The sequence below is a fragment of the Alligator sinensis genome, unplaced genomic scaffold (assembly GCF_000455745.1).
Source record: "Alligator sinensis unplaced genomic scaffold, ASM45574v1 scaffold969_2, whole genome shotgun sequence".
NCBI classification, from domain to species: domain Eukaryota; kingdom Metazoa; phylum Chordata; order Crocodylia; family Alligatoridae; genus Alligator; species Alligator sinensis.
The window spans coordinates 891,300-905,983 of record NW_005842481.1 but is presented as its reverse complement, the minus strand read 5'-3'; the positions used below and the strand labels follow the sequence as shown (position 1 = coordinate 905,983).

At 46.6% G+C, this 14,684-nt stretch overlaps 1 protein-coding gene across 1 annotated transcript in view; it reads left to right on the top strand.

Moving 5' to 3' along the window:
- Positions 1 to 13,854, top strand: part of KCNG2 (potassium voltage-gated channel modifier subfamily G member 2) — a 99,183-nt gene extending 85,329 nt beyond the window's left edge. Inside the window, exon 3 of the mRNA XM_006031110.2 lies at positions 12,509 to 13,854. Within this exon, the coding sequence (XP_006031172.1) occupies positions 12,509 to 13,318 (810 nt within the window). The 3' untranslated portion in view covers positions 13,319 to 13,854. The remainder of the gene's footprint in view (positions 1 to 12,508) is intronic.
- Positions 13,855 to 14,684: the final 830 nt, after the last annotated feature.

The window sequence follows — 14,684 nt, the reverse complement described above, 5'->3', positions numbered from 1 at the left end:
GAATGGAAAGTGGCCCCAAAGTTAACCATGTCCCCAGCCCTCTCTTGGCAGGTACAAGATGAGGATTTGAGGCTCAACAGTGCCTGGAACCGAGGTCCCCTGCAGGCCATACCAAGTTGCTCTAACCATTAGGCATACTGTGCAGAAAGTTAGGTGGTACCTTCACCCCATCAGGTACCTTCCCAGAGGCTGTTCTGGCTCCTGAAGGGATGGCCTCTATGCAGCCATGGGTCAGAGGCCCACATCCCTCCCCACCCATAGCCTGTCATTGTATTTTGTCGACGCCCCCTTGCCAAGTGGATACACATCCTGGATTCCCCTTTGAAGGCACCCATGTTTCCTCAGTCTCTGCCTAGGGATCCTGAACAGCTAACCCCATCATTTTAGTGCAACACACCTGCACTTTTGATATTGCAATATTTAAATAGGGGTGCCTACCAGGTTGAGTTGGATTTGCCCCTGCAAATTTTCCTTTTCAGGGCCTAGTGGAACCCCCATAACTGCGGGATAAGAGCCTCAGTTCTGTTTACAGAGCATAGGGGGAATTAGGTGCCTAAGAACTGCATCCAACAGCTTTAGCTTATCAATCAAGGAATCAGTAGGAACCAATAGAACCCACTCCCTTTCCAAGCCTTAAGTGCCTCATTTCAGATGAAGGAGGGACTTGAATTTAGGTTTCCTGCTTCCAGAATAAGTGCTTTAACCCTTGAGTTAACTGGATAGAAGGGGAAGGGGAAAGGGGTGCTACAGCTTCACCTTCAGCTTCTCTGCCAGATGTATTTTGTTTGGAGCCTGACCCATGCAGTTTGCTCTGAGACTGTCCACTGGGTCAAGCCCTGTAGGCAAGCGAGGCTGAGGAACAGCTGGTTTGTGAATCCTTAATGGAGCCCAGGTGTGAGATGGTCATTGCATGGCTCACCAATGACTAGCTTGATCTGGAAACCTCAAAATAGAGGTAACAACTGGGGGGGTGGAAACAAGGCACTGATAGAATCCTGGTGCCTCCAAGGCCAGGTGGCATTTGAGCAGGGTTCTGGAGGATCTAAATTGTGGACTTCAGCACTGACCCACTGCTTACATCCCTTTGTGCATGGAGCTGTAGGTGCCTAACTTGGTTTTAAAGAAGGTCATTAGGCAGAAGGCCACCTAAGGGTTGGGCATTGCAATATTGAGCAGAGCAACAGCTTAATTACTTTTGAAAAGCTGGACCTCTGTGGCCTGGCACACAATTAGCACTCTGCTGGATCTCTATGTGATAAATTGTAAAAAAAAAAAAAAAAAAAAAAAAAAAGGTCCTGATGCAGAAGGGACTCTTCAAAGAGGCCCTTACTCTCTTCTAGGTTGTTATTTAGCATTCCAGTCTGGCTCTGTGTTTGAATTTTAGAGCACTTTGAACTTTTAAGGCATGTCATTCGCCAAAGGGAGCTGTATCTCAGGAACCTCTTGATCATATCAACCCCTGATTTGCACAAATTTGCATACAAATTTCCAAGGCATTTTTTACACTAATTGTTATTTTTAGAGTGCTTTGAAAATTGACTTTTAAACTGAAATACAAAGGCAGCCTCTATGCATGTCTCACTGCTTCTGGTGTTGGACATACCAGGCCTGCATGCTGGCTGGGGGGGCTTTGCAGGCAAAGTTGAGGGCCTGATAACTCAAGCATTATTGGGGGTTGGAGCTATGTGCTGGGAAGCTGCAGGAAAGGTCACTGAGACTAGGAACAGACATTCAAAAAGCCTGAGCCTGAATTGATTCAATTTTTGCTGGTTAGTCTAACCTGTAAAACTTGAACCGATTTGGAGGTGAATAGACATTACCTTTTCATTCTAGAAATGCAGGCACATGCCTGCAGTGGCTCCGGCTAGAAGCTGGGGAGCACTAGGGCAGCCCTCCCTTTGCTTCCACAGAGCTGAGCAGGACATTCCTATTATTCTTCCCCTCACCCCGCCCCAGCAGCCCAACAGGGAATGTTTATCACCCCTAACTCAGTGTTTATCAAACCATTAAGAAAACAAAGCCTCTCTCCATTAACTAATGGAGCTCTTCTTAAACAGCTTTTCCAAGGAAAGACATTAAGCTACCAGTTGATTAGCTCCAAAAAAAACTATCTGCCTTTGTTGTCTCCAGGATCCTGGTTTTCTCTGATTTAAAATTGCAAATTCTCTGATTAAAAACCCAAAATCTGTGATAAAAATTAAAGGCCCCCCACAGCGCTGCTGGTGCCCCACACTCCCCCCACACAGCCTCAACAGCCCTTCCGATGACCCTCACAACAGACCCACAGACACAGACACAGGCACAGACATGCAGACACAGAGGCACACAGAGACACTGACACTCACCCCAGCAGGTAAGTGTGTGTGGGGGGGGAAGGGGCGGAGAAGGGTGGGGGAAAGGGAAGGTGCTGGGGTGGTAGATCAAGAAGTGGGGGAGCGTGCCCCTGTGCCCACTCCCAGGAGCAGGGGCAGGGGGTGAGGGCAGGCGTGCCACTCTGCGGGCCACACACGCACCAGCTGGACTGACAGGGGGTTCGCACACAGAGGTTGCCACCACAACTCTGCCACTGCACCCTGCGCTACCATCCCATGGCCACCCGCATGGCTTTGTGGGCAAGTGGCACAGGGCAGGGCAGTGGCAGTGTGGTGGCAACCACCATGTGCAGGCCAGATATATGCCACCCAGCCAGGGGGTGGAAAGGGGGCCTTGCATACAGTGGCCACCACTGCACCACTGCTTATCCCCCCCAATTGGCTGCACAGCTTCATGGTGGTGCAGGGTGGTGGCAGCTGCGTGCTGGCTGGGGGGGGCCGGGGGGGCTTTGCAGGCAAGCGCTGCCACCATGGAGCCACCCCTGGATCCTAGAGGTAAGTGGGGTTGGGGGCTGTGGGGCAGGGCTGGGGAAGGTGGTTGGGGGCTAAGGAAATGGGGGGTGCTGCTGGCCCCAGGCGGCACACTGCAGCCAGGAGCAGGGCCAGGGGGTGAGGGCAGGGGTGCCCCTCTGCAGGGGGCTTTGCAGGCAAGTGATGCAGAGCACAGTGTGGTGGTGACTGCCATATGCGGGCCACACATGCCACCTGGCCAGCTGCCCAGGGGAGGAGGAGGCTTGTGTGCGGCCAGCTGCACAGCTCTGTGGCCGGCTCTGCAGCAGCGGCGAGGGATGGTAGCGGGGGGGGGCCTTGCACAAGGCGGCCACTGCTGCTTACCTGTGGGGCCATGCCAGTGGTGACAGCCGCTGCGTACAAACCCTCCCTGTGCTGCCGCAGAGCCATGCCCAGAGCTATGCGGCTGGCAGCAGTGTGGTGGCGGCCGGGCAGCACGCAGCCATCCCCACCACCATCTCAGGTCTTTACCACACTGCTGCTGCCACCCTGCGCGGCCCCACAGGCAAGCAGCAGTGGCCACTGTGTGCAAGCGGTGATGGCTCCTGCATACAAAACCTCCCTGTGCCACTGATGCTGCTGCGGAGCCATACCTGGAGCCGTGTGCCCCTGTGGCCACCGCGCAGTGCAGGATGATTGTGGGGATGGCTGCGTGCTGCCCAGCCACCATCACACTGCCACCAGCTGCACAGCTCCAGGCATGGCTTCACAGAGGTGCAGGGAGGTTTTGTACTCAGCGGCCAACACCGCTGGTATGGCCCCACAGGTAAGCATCAGCAGCTGCCTTGTGCAAGCCCCCCACTGCTTCCCCAGCCATCATCCCTCACTGCTGTTGCAGAGCCGGCCACGGAACTGTGCAGCCAGCCGCATGCGAGCCTCCCCCTCCCCTGGGCAGACGGCCAGGCAGCATGTGTGTGGCCCGCACATGGCAGGCACCACCACACGGGCACCACCACACCGTGCCCTGTATCACTTGCCCACAAAGTGCCCTGCAGAGGGGCACCCCTGCCCTCACCCCCTGGCCCTACACCTGGCTGTGGTGTGCCACCTGGGGCCAGCAGCACCCCCTGCTCCCTCAGCAGCCACCTTCCTCGGCCCTTCCCTACAGCCCGCAACCCCACTTACCTCTAGGGTCCGGGGCGAAGGGCGAGTCTGAGCCTGAGGCCAGCCTTGGCTGACTCAGAGGCTCAGGTTCTGCCCTTCCCCCTCTCCGTCCCCCTCCAGGTAGGGCTGGGAGTTTCCTGCCCTTTCTGCAATGAGTTATTGCAGGCTGGAGCTTTGCCAGCCTGCAAGAGCTCTTTATAAAAGCAGAGAATCTGCAGATTTCTCACCAAAAAGGGAAATCCGCATTTTCTATGATAAGAAAACAGAGAATTCATGTTTTTCTCCATTTTTCCATGGGAAATGGAAAACCTGGATCACAGCCCAGACCATAGCCAGCATGTGGTCTGCTGGCTAATGCTGAGGTGTCTGTATAAGGCAGAGGGGCAGGGGAAATAATCCCTGCTTAGCAGAGAGAAGCCAGGCAGACACTCTGAGTCTGCAAGTCTCTGCTGAAGCTCTGGCCAGGGAGCAGAGGGGAGGGGCCAGCCCTCCTGTGGAGCAGAGAGTCCCACGCAGCCCAGAGAGCATGCCAGGATGCTGGGGGAGTCTGGTTTAGCCTAAACTATCAAAGGACCTGGGACAGACATTACATAAACCAGTCTGACCCAAATCAGTTAAGTCTAATACTACATTCAACCAGGTTTATCTCAAACTGGTTTCAGCCATTTTCAAACTGGTTTATGTGCACTGAACATCTGTTTTGTTACAGGTTTAAACCAGTTTCTGATCATTTAAACTGATTTATATGTAATGTCTGTCCCTAGCCTGAGAAAGATTCTATGAGTTTTACTGCTCCTTTTTTCCATAGTCATCTGTACCAAGGAAGTGATCATTTCCCATCCCAATAGCAAGTGTGTCAGACCCTGATTGCCTGTTGCCAGTTATGGGCACACTTCCAGTGAAGTCCCAGCAAAGTTGTGATTACCTTAATGGGCAGCAGGGTCAAAGTAAAGGACAGAAACACTTGGACCTTGTCACACACAAAAGCAGTCAAAGCAAAGATGATATAGTAGTTTGGGAGGTAATGCCATCCTCTGCTTGTTGATGGCTTTATAAATTAAGACAATTACTTTGAATTCATGGCATGGACGTTGGCATAGAGATTTAGTGAATAATTTAGAAGTAGCAAAATCACATAGTCTTTGTGCAGTATTTTCAGCAATATATGAAGGTGAGTGCCTGCAGCCCATCCCAGCTTTAATCCCAGACATAGTGAAGTACAACAATCAAGCCTGGAGCTCATGGATAAGTGGATCACTTAATGAGGTAGTGTGTGTGTCTAAAGATAGAAAGAGACCCTGGTGTGACTGACAATATCACTCCTGCACTTAGCAAGGGGAGCATATTCACAGCCCACAATTTCTTACTGTGAGAGCAGCTTGGGAATTTTCCAACAAAGTAAGTGCAGTATTTTTGGCTTGGTTTTATCATGACTTCCTAGTGAGGGAGATGGGTGGAGGCCAGAGTAGCCAATAAACTGGTGGCCTGGGATAGGGTGGTCCAGCTACATGTTCCACTGTCTGATTCAATCCAGGGACATTAACATCAGTCTCCTAAGTGCCAGGTGAGTCTTTTGACAGCCAGGCTATTAGTTATTTTGAGATGAATGCCTTAGCCATTGGGCTATAGAGTTTCTGGCAGTGGACTAGTTTATTTTCTGCTCCCTCTAGTCTGCTCAGATCAGCATGTTTAAGTTGTCCTATTGAATTTAATGGGACTACTTTAGCACTGCAACTCTTGCCATTTTATCAAGGGTCTCATAATACTGGTACTTGGTATTAGTTACAAGTCTACTGGTTATTCTAGAATTAATTTCTTTAAAGAAAGTTTCAAGCCCTATTGATACAGAGAAAAGCTGAAAACCTGGGTCTGAAGCTTCAAGAGATAGTGGCACATAAACATTTTTTATCTCATTAACTTTAGCCAGTTGAGCACTTTTTAAGATATAGCTTCTGGCTTTAGGACCCAACTCCTGCTTCTTGAAGAGTAAATGCTATTCAGTGGGCGTATCTACACATATTGTTAATGTGACGCAGTAAACTCCAGTGCAGTTCACACTGGAGTTTATTGTCCCCCAGATGCAGCATTTACACATGTGCCAGGAACTGCAGCACGTTGAGCTGCGGTGGTGCAGCCCTGGCTGGCAGGGGGCCTGGAGGGTCAGCCTGCCAGCCTGGAGCTGCTCTGGCCCTGCTCAACATGCTGCAGAGGGCCTGGCTGGGGCACAAGGGTGCTCCAGTGTGGCGCTAGGTGGCAGGCAGCCTCTACACTGTAGCACCCTCGTGCCCCAGCCAGCTCCAGTTACCATCTACACGTGCATTGCAGCAGAGTAAATAACTCCATCGTAGGATAGTACTTGTATCGGGCAGAGTTAATTACAGATTCACAGAAGATTAGGGCTGGAAGGGACCTTGTGAGATCATCGGGTCCAGCCCCCCCTGCTCTGGGCAGGAAAGATTGCTGGGGTCAAATAACCCCAGCAAGGTATGCGTCCAGTCTCCTTTTGAAGATCTCCAGGGTAGGTGCCTGCACCATCCCCACTGGGAGTCTGTTCCAGAGTCTGGTCACACATACCATGAAGAATTAGTTTACTCCAGCCTAATAGTGCTACATGTATATACAACAATGCTTTACTGTGGAGCTAATTAGTCAACTTTGCAGTAAAGCACATGTGTAGATGCCCCCAGTATGAGGAAGAAGTTGGAATTTAGGTCTTTGGAAGCACTGAGCAGCCATGGGCCACACACCTCTCCACTTAAAGTAACAAGGGAATTGTGGTGGTCAATGGATACTCAGGTTTTCAGACATCTTAAAAGCTGAGAAATAGGCAGACATGGTAACAGCCTGTGAGAATCCAAAAGTTATTTATGGACTTTCCAGGAGACTGAAAAGTGTCAGGCAAGAAATTAGATAGCAGAGACTAGAGTATTGATAAAGTTTTGATAAAGTGCAGGAAAGTAGTAACAGAAGAAATCCTGCTAGAAGATGGGCAGATAGACAGACACACACACCATTAAAGATACCTCCAGTTTCTACAGGAAACATACAGAGCAATGAGAGACAGGTTTGCACTCCGTTGATACAAACTTTTTTTTTTGTAATTTTCTCAGCAGTTGCCTTGGCAAACAATGAGCTTTACTGTAAGAGATACTGCAGTTGGCTTTTTGACAGCAGAACTCTATAAATCTTGAGGAAAGGTACTCACTTTAATTTGGCTGCATGAAATAAAATTTGCTCACTGAAATGCTCTTTATTTTCTTTCTCCAAGTGTCCTGAATTGACATTAAATACAGAGCCTAAGAATGTCTGTGCAACTGCAGGTATTTCCCCATATAAGAAAAATTACTAAAGGAAATTTTATTAAACGTGTGTGTTTAATATATATTCTTAGGAGAAAAAAAACTTGTTTCTAATTATACCTTTTTAGTAATAAAGTTCTTAAAAAGTTTATTGCAACGCATGACCACACATAGAAAGGAAGGTTAAGCTTTGAATTTTAGTAAGGTGAGACTCTTTAGTGCTTTAACAGCAACAAATCCCTGATGGCAGTGGCAAGCTATAATCAAGGCAAAAACATTAAAATAATGTCTGTAAAAGCTAAACAACAAATGAAGTAGTAGCAAATTTTATATCTAACTCAACTAGCAGCACAGATGTGAAATTGTAAACAAGAAAATATATCAGATGAAAGACCAGAAATCCTACAGAGTAGTTATTCATGTAGCTAACTCAGCTATTTCGCAGATATAAAAAGTGATCTGTACTATTTATTTGCAGTGTTAATGTCATGAATCACTGCAGCTTGATATGCTTTCAAGAATATTGGGATCTTTTGTTCAGAAAGATATGACTATTCTGTTAGCACTTTCTTTTCCTCTTGTTCCTTTTGTCATGTTAAGAGTGAATGTTTTATGTTTTTTATACAATTAAAAACCCCATATGAAATATTGTGCCATGTAGCTAAGTTGTTGGGTAACCATCTGACAACATCAGAAACAAATAAAAGTCTGGGGTTTTCTTTACAAAAAACAACACGCCCCCCCCCAAGTAAGCCAAATCAGCCATCTAAAAAAAAAGGAGCAAAGTTGAGCATGATGCAGATTTTTGTTAGCATGTGAAATGCTGCACATTACTGTAAGTGAGATCTCTGTTACTAAAAGGGGTGGCCAGTCCACATAGATTCAATTAACAATAAATAAATAAATAAAGAGAGATCTCTATTTGGCTGGTACATACATTGGTATGTTCTGTAAGGGCCTGAATCCGATCCTGTTCCAAAGCCCACTGAAGTTAATAAACATCTTGCTACTGTGCTGTCTCATTTGGAGTGCAGTGGGTTAGTAATGATGTTGAGGACTGTGGTCACTGAATCATTGTCTGTGTTTATATGGAGGAGCTTTGGTTTGTTTTTGAGATAGGCTGGCCATGTAGCTAGTGGCTCTGTCCCTCTGCAAGGCCATTCATAGCATCTGATGAAGTAGGCTGTCACATATGAAAACTTAAGCCTTTATGAATGAGCTGGTCTCTAGGTGCCACCCTGCCCTGCCTATTACAGTGATGTGACTCTGTGGGGAGTGGTCCCTCTGTAGACTAGCTCTATTGGTGCTCTGTGGCATAAGAGAAATTATTTTCTTCCCCCATGCCATACCCTTGTGCAAAAGCAGTTTGCTGTAGCTCTGCAAAGGTTGGAAAAGATTTAATCCATAAGGGTTACATTTACTGAGCTGCGACAGCGTAGGTTCTACTCTGGTACAGCTTCATTGTTTTCAGTTAACCCCTGTCACTGCTAATGAAGGTGATGCACACATCTTCAGACTCAGAGTTCAGGCTCTGCAAAATCAAGAATGCTGCCCTCCAGATATCTCTCTTGAGCCCATATGTTAGTCCTTGTTGATTTGAGTAATCCCAGGATTGGGTGCTTTGCAGTACTATCAGTTTAGAACCCAGAAATGTTAGTTTTTATTAGACTATTGCTCTGGGTTACTACACAGATGTGTAAATAGATATTTTTGTGCATGCGGCCACCCCAGTTACACACACATTATTGTAATTGCTCAAAAATTGGTGATGCATAATTGGATCCTGTTTTTAATGTGCAGAACTTTATCCTGCTGCCTTAAGAATGTGGCCCTCAGAGAATTGTGGGAGGAGGTAGGTCAAACTCTGTGCACCTCCCCAGCGACTACAGTTAAAAAAAAAGGCTGAGCTCTATCTAGCTTTTGTGCATGTAGCGTTCCCTTCAAAAACATCTTGCTTATAAGACAAAATAATTTGTGTCCATCTCCATAACAGCACATATTAGCACTCATGATTTAGTAGCAGTAACTAGTTTGCGAACCTTTTCATAATTAGTCTTTGTTCCCGTACAGTGTGGTGAACTGCTGTAGCTAGGGGTGGTGCACTGGGGTATTTGGGAGTCTCCAGGTAAAGACTCTGTGAACAAACAGAAAGAGAACAAAGTAGCCTTACTTCGCAGAGAGAGAAATTGGTCATTGATTTCCCTTCTTGCCAGTCCATGCTGATTTGTTCTGTTCACATCCATTCTTCAACAACATGACTGCAAAAAAGAGTCAGTCTAGCGCAGTAATACCAGGATTATAAATCAATCACAGCTATTGCCTTCAGAGGCCAAAGTCAGTATACAATCTCTGACAAGCCCTAGGCTACACTGCTGTTTGTGTTTGCCTGCTTGATTATTTTGTGGTGATGGGGAGATCAAGGACTGAAGGGATTTTTTTTTAATAGACCTTTTGTGCAGTGGGTGAGTTAGTTGTTGTATACTGCTCAGCAGTTAGAAACTGGAGCATAAGGTTTTTTCAGAGCTTGATTTATTTACTGTAGACAGCCAGGTTCATTGATGCAGGTCACCTGCTCCCCTACTCCCTACCTGGGAGATCCCAGCAGCCACCTTTGGCTGAGCTGGAGGCGGAGAGAATCTCTTACAGGCAACGGCTAAGAGCATGTAATTGCCAGAGGACAGACAAAGAGCAAAAAGGGTGCTGAAGTCATCATCACTTTTCAGTTGCTTGATTCAGAAGCAAGGCTTAGATTTGTCATCCCCAAGAATGCAAATATCAAACTTCTATAGGAAAAAGATGCAAAACAAAACAACAACAACAAAGGTCACAGGGGAACATTGTTTTGAATTAAAATCTTCTTTACGTTTGCAATTAAAAATATTGAAAACAGTCGATACAATTCCACTGTCCAGGGCAGAGTCCATTGAACTCAATAGCAATCTTCCAGTGAGCTTGGCACAGGCTCAGATGAAACCAAGTCTGCAAAATTATAGGAAAACGGCTTTCTCCTTAGTAAAGGATTGACCAGAATTTGGTACAGAAAAAAGCCCTAAACACAGTACTTTTCGTCACAAACATCACAGCTATAATAAACATGTATATCTACTCAGGAACTAGTTTCACAGGAGGAAGTTACAGACAGGTCTTTCTGATCTTTGTATCTATCAGTTCATCTGCATTCTCTATACTGAAACAAAATTGTTCTTTTCTGTGTATGACCTGAGGAAGAATGTCTTGCATTTGAAAGCTTGTCTAACTTTATCCCAGCTACATAGTTAGTCCAATAAAAGATATTACCCGAAGACATCCTTGCCTAGCGCATAATTTCTGGACCATCACAGCTACATCACTTGTACACTACCTTAGACATTAAGAGGCATTTCAGTAGAATAAATTGTTCTTCTCTCTAGTTCACTGATAGGTTGTATGACCCCTGTGCACCTGATAATTTATCTTATACCAATTGAATTTGGTATCCTTGGAAACAAAAAGGTATAAATACAAGGTTTAGCTATATTTTATGCTGCTTAATGTTACCACCATAATGGCAGGGTCTGAAGATTAATTCCAAAGTTTCAAGGAATGGTCAGCATTCAACATATCAACAGCCAGATGTAGTCAGAGCTTAATAGATACTGGTAAACAAAAACAGGAAAAATGTGGGAGGGGAGTCACCATTTGGCGATACAGGAAGGAGACAGTGACCTTAGGGTTAAAGTAGTCCTCACTGCAGTCTAGCCAGCCCTCCCTCAGCCATACTCCTTGCTACTTTAGTAGTCCCCCCCCTGCAACTCTGGTGGTCTCTGTCACCACTAGCTCCCTTCAAAAAAACCAAAAACCTAAATACCCCATTTTTAAACTCTAAAATGGACTGGGGCCTTCCAGAGCCCAGGAAGTTTGAAATGGGTTTCCTAGAAGAAGGTCCCAGCTTTCAGGAAGTAAGGATACTTCCGAAGTGTGTACACTGACCCAAAGGCATTATTTCTAGAGATAGGTTGAATATAATTTGAACTAGGCTGTTTGGTGGCGGAGGGAATCTGGGTGCTCAGCTGCTATTAATTTCCAGGCAATGGAAATACTTTGAGAATCTGTCCCTTAGTGGCCATAGGACTTTTCATTGACTACTCTGATATCAAATAAGATGTCTTATAAAGACATCTATGCTTCCTTCTGCTTAAGGCTGCAGAGCAATAGCATTTCTGTAAGGGCACATGCCACTGGCTACAGTGTGCCTCCAGCACACTAGCCTGACAGGCCCATTGGCTTGGGTAGACTCTTGCTTTGAAGTGAGGACACTTTGAGCAGATTCTGTAATTGCACCTGAGTCAGCCACTTGATTTGCGAAGTGATGAGAGCCATGCAGATGGGGGGGTTGTAACCATGCAAAGCAGAGAATTGCCAGGGCATCTAAGATATGAAATTACCAATCAAAGAAGCATCATTATTATGATTCACCGCTGTTCAAGTGCTCCAAGGTTAGTTATTTACAGTTTGTAAATAAAAAGATCCAGAGAATTGTGCTAATTTTCTAGTAAGGCAGCTGCCGGGGGGGTGGAATTATTCAAACAATTCTCTGCCTGCAAAGGCTGAAGGGGAAAATTGTGGTGATTAAATGAGATGGCCAAAAAAACCACATCCTCCCCTCAACAGGAGTTTGAGCTCTGTGTTTTGATTTTTTTGGGAATAGTCATGTCTATAAAGAATTTAAATAGTAAGTGATTGTTAAGCATGTTATCCCCCCATCTGAATGACAGAGTACACAATATTATAAATTTACTTTAAAACTGTTATTACTAGTTACAGGCCAGAGGTATAAGCAGGCTATATTGCTCTCAGAAAACAGTCATTTATTAAAAAAACTCCAGATTCTTTATTAACACTTTATGAAATGTATGAAAGTTTCAGTGAAGCGTGATTTGTCATTCTTTCAGCAGCCCGGTGCTTTGGATGGCATGCCATACCGAGCTCACTACAAGACTGGGACACTACTCTGGTGTCCTGACAGGTCGATGAGGCAGAGTTCCTTCTCAACATCAGTTACTCTGCTTTTTAATGGCCCATCTTGGGTACTTTCTGCTGTGATCACTAGCTACAAAGAAAAGGGAATCTGCATACATCATACACACAAGCTGAAGTTTCTATTTCCTTTTTCTTTGTTGATTCTCTGAGTAAGTCTTTCCTGTCTTTCTTTTCTGTTTCCTCCTCCTCTTTCCCCCGACCTAGGGTGAATGCTCCCAGAAGTGCTACGACATCTTTGTGCTGGAGACCGTTTGCGTGGCCTGGTTTTCCTTCGAGTTCCTCCTGCGCTCTATTCAGGCAGAAAGCAAATGCGCCTTCTTGAAGACCCCCCTCAACATCATCGACATCCTGGCCATCTTGCCCTTCTACATCTCTCTCATCGTAGATGTGGTCTCCACCAAGAACAGCGGCAAGCCTGGCAGTGGTGCTGGAAACAAGTACTTGGAACGCGTGGGCCTAGTTCTGCGCTTCTTGAGGGCCTTGCGCATCCTTTACGTCATGAGGCTGGCACGGCACTCGCTGGGTCTGCAGACGCTGGGCCTCACCGTGCGCCGATGCACCCGGGAATTCGGACTCCTGCTTCTCTTCCTTTGTGTTGCCATGGCACTCTTTTCTCCATTGGTTTATTTGGCCGAAAGAGAACTGGGAGCCAAGCAGGAGTTCACTAGTGTTCCCACCAGCTACTGGTGGGCTGTGATCTCTATGACGACTGTTGGCTATGGAGACATGGTGCCTCGTAGCATCCCAGGACAGGTGGTAGCCCTAAGCAGTATCCTGAGTGGGATTTTGCTGATGGCTTTTCCAGTCACTTCCATATTTCACACTTTTTCCCGTTCCTACACGGAGCTAAAGGAGCAGCAGCAACGAGCTGCAAGCAGACTGTCGTACCAGCAGGAAGAAAGCCTCAAATTCCAAAACGGTGATAGTTCTCAGGAAGTGGAGACCTCATCCCCACCCGAGGTTGAAGAGGGGCCTCCACCAACACTGAAGCAGGACCCCAAAAGGAGCTATTGAGTGCAAACAACTAAAGACTTAAAAACAGCCGCACTGAAGTAGTGGACAGGAGAGGCGTTCAGCTCTGAAACAAAAAAACCTATGGAACTGTGTCGATAAGGGTGTACAGTGAGGGCTGGGTGGTCCACGCTGAGTGGTCCTTTGTCCTACAGAGCTCTCTGCAGTGTCCATTCAAATGATAATGAGTAGTCTGCTCCATCTTTAGTAAAAAGCCACTTCTATTAAGCAACTGATTTTTTTGTCAGCCCCGAGAAGCAATCGCTCAAGGTGGAGAACCACTGGATCCAATAACAAGAAAAAAAATATACTGAAAAACTGAGAATTCCCCACAAGGGCCCAGTTCAGGGAGAAGCTAGGATACCCTTCACTGTTCGTTAGCTTTCTGGTGACAACAATGGAGCCGTGTGGAAGCTGAAGAAACAGGCTGGACTTTGTGCTTGGGCGTTCCCCCAAGCCCTTGTTTCCTATGCACAATGGATTCATTCTGTACAACACCCCCATGGGGTAGAGGCCAAAAGTTTAAAGGCGGGGCAAGAAGTAGAGTGGCGGGAGGGGTAGGGGTAAGGGAGGGGAAGGATCCTGTCTGGGCCATCAGAATGGCAAATGTATCCTTGTTCTCTTATCCTGTAATAGAGATTTTTTTAATGCTTTTTCTTATCAGGAACCAGTCTGGGCTGCTCTCCGATAGGTTTGCCTTGTGCTTTAGCTCTCTATACATTATTTAGTAAACCTGCATCTTCAGCGCTTTGTATCCTAGCCCTGATGACAGGTGTATACATGGACAGCCTTGCTATCAGTGGTGTTGAATGTCACCTTGCTTTCCTTTGTTCCTTTGTTCAGATCTGAATGTAACAAACATCAGACAAATGTTTTCACTTTCTCTTTGTTGTTCTACCGTCCTCTCACCCCTCATGTTTTAAAGACTGTTTAATATTGCAACAGAACTCAAAGGCACCAGCCCAGGAAGCGGAGGGTCAGGGTGGAGGTGGGAAAGCAGTAGTAGCTGCAGGGACTTCATACCTGGGTTGTCTTCTGCATTGGTGCTGTGTCTTGACTGTAGCTGTGCACAAAAGGATTGATCTCAAGGCAGTGAAGTCACTAGGAGTCTTTCCATAGACTTCAGTGGACCCTCGATCAAGCCTCAAAAACAAAGAGTTATTACACCCTACGCAACAGCAACCAATCTTTTTTTGGCAACCTGCCCAAAGTTAAGTCAATCCAAAATGCTGAGAGAATGCCTCTCTCATTTAGTCAGCCACTGTCCTAACCCACGGTTGCTGGATCTGGTCATCGCTGAGATGTAGCAGCAGTGCTAAATTTGGCAGTACCTACCCCCCCCCCCCCCCCCCAATTCCAATGGCCTGCA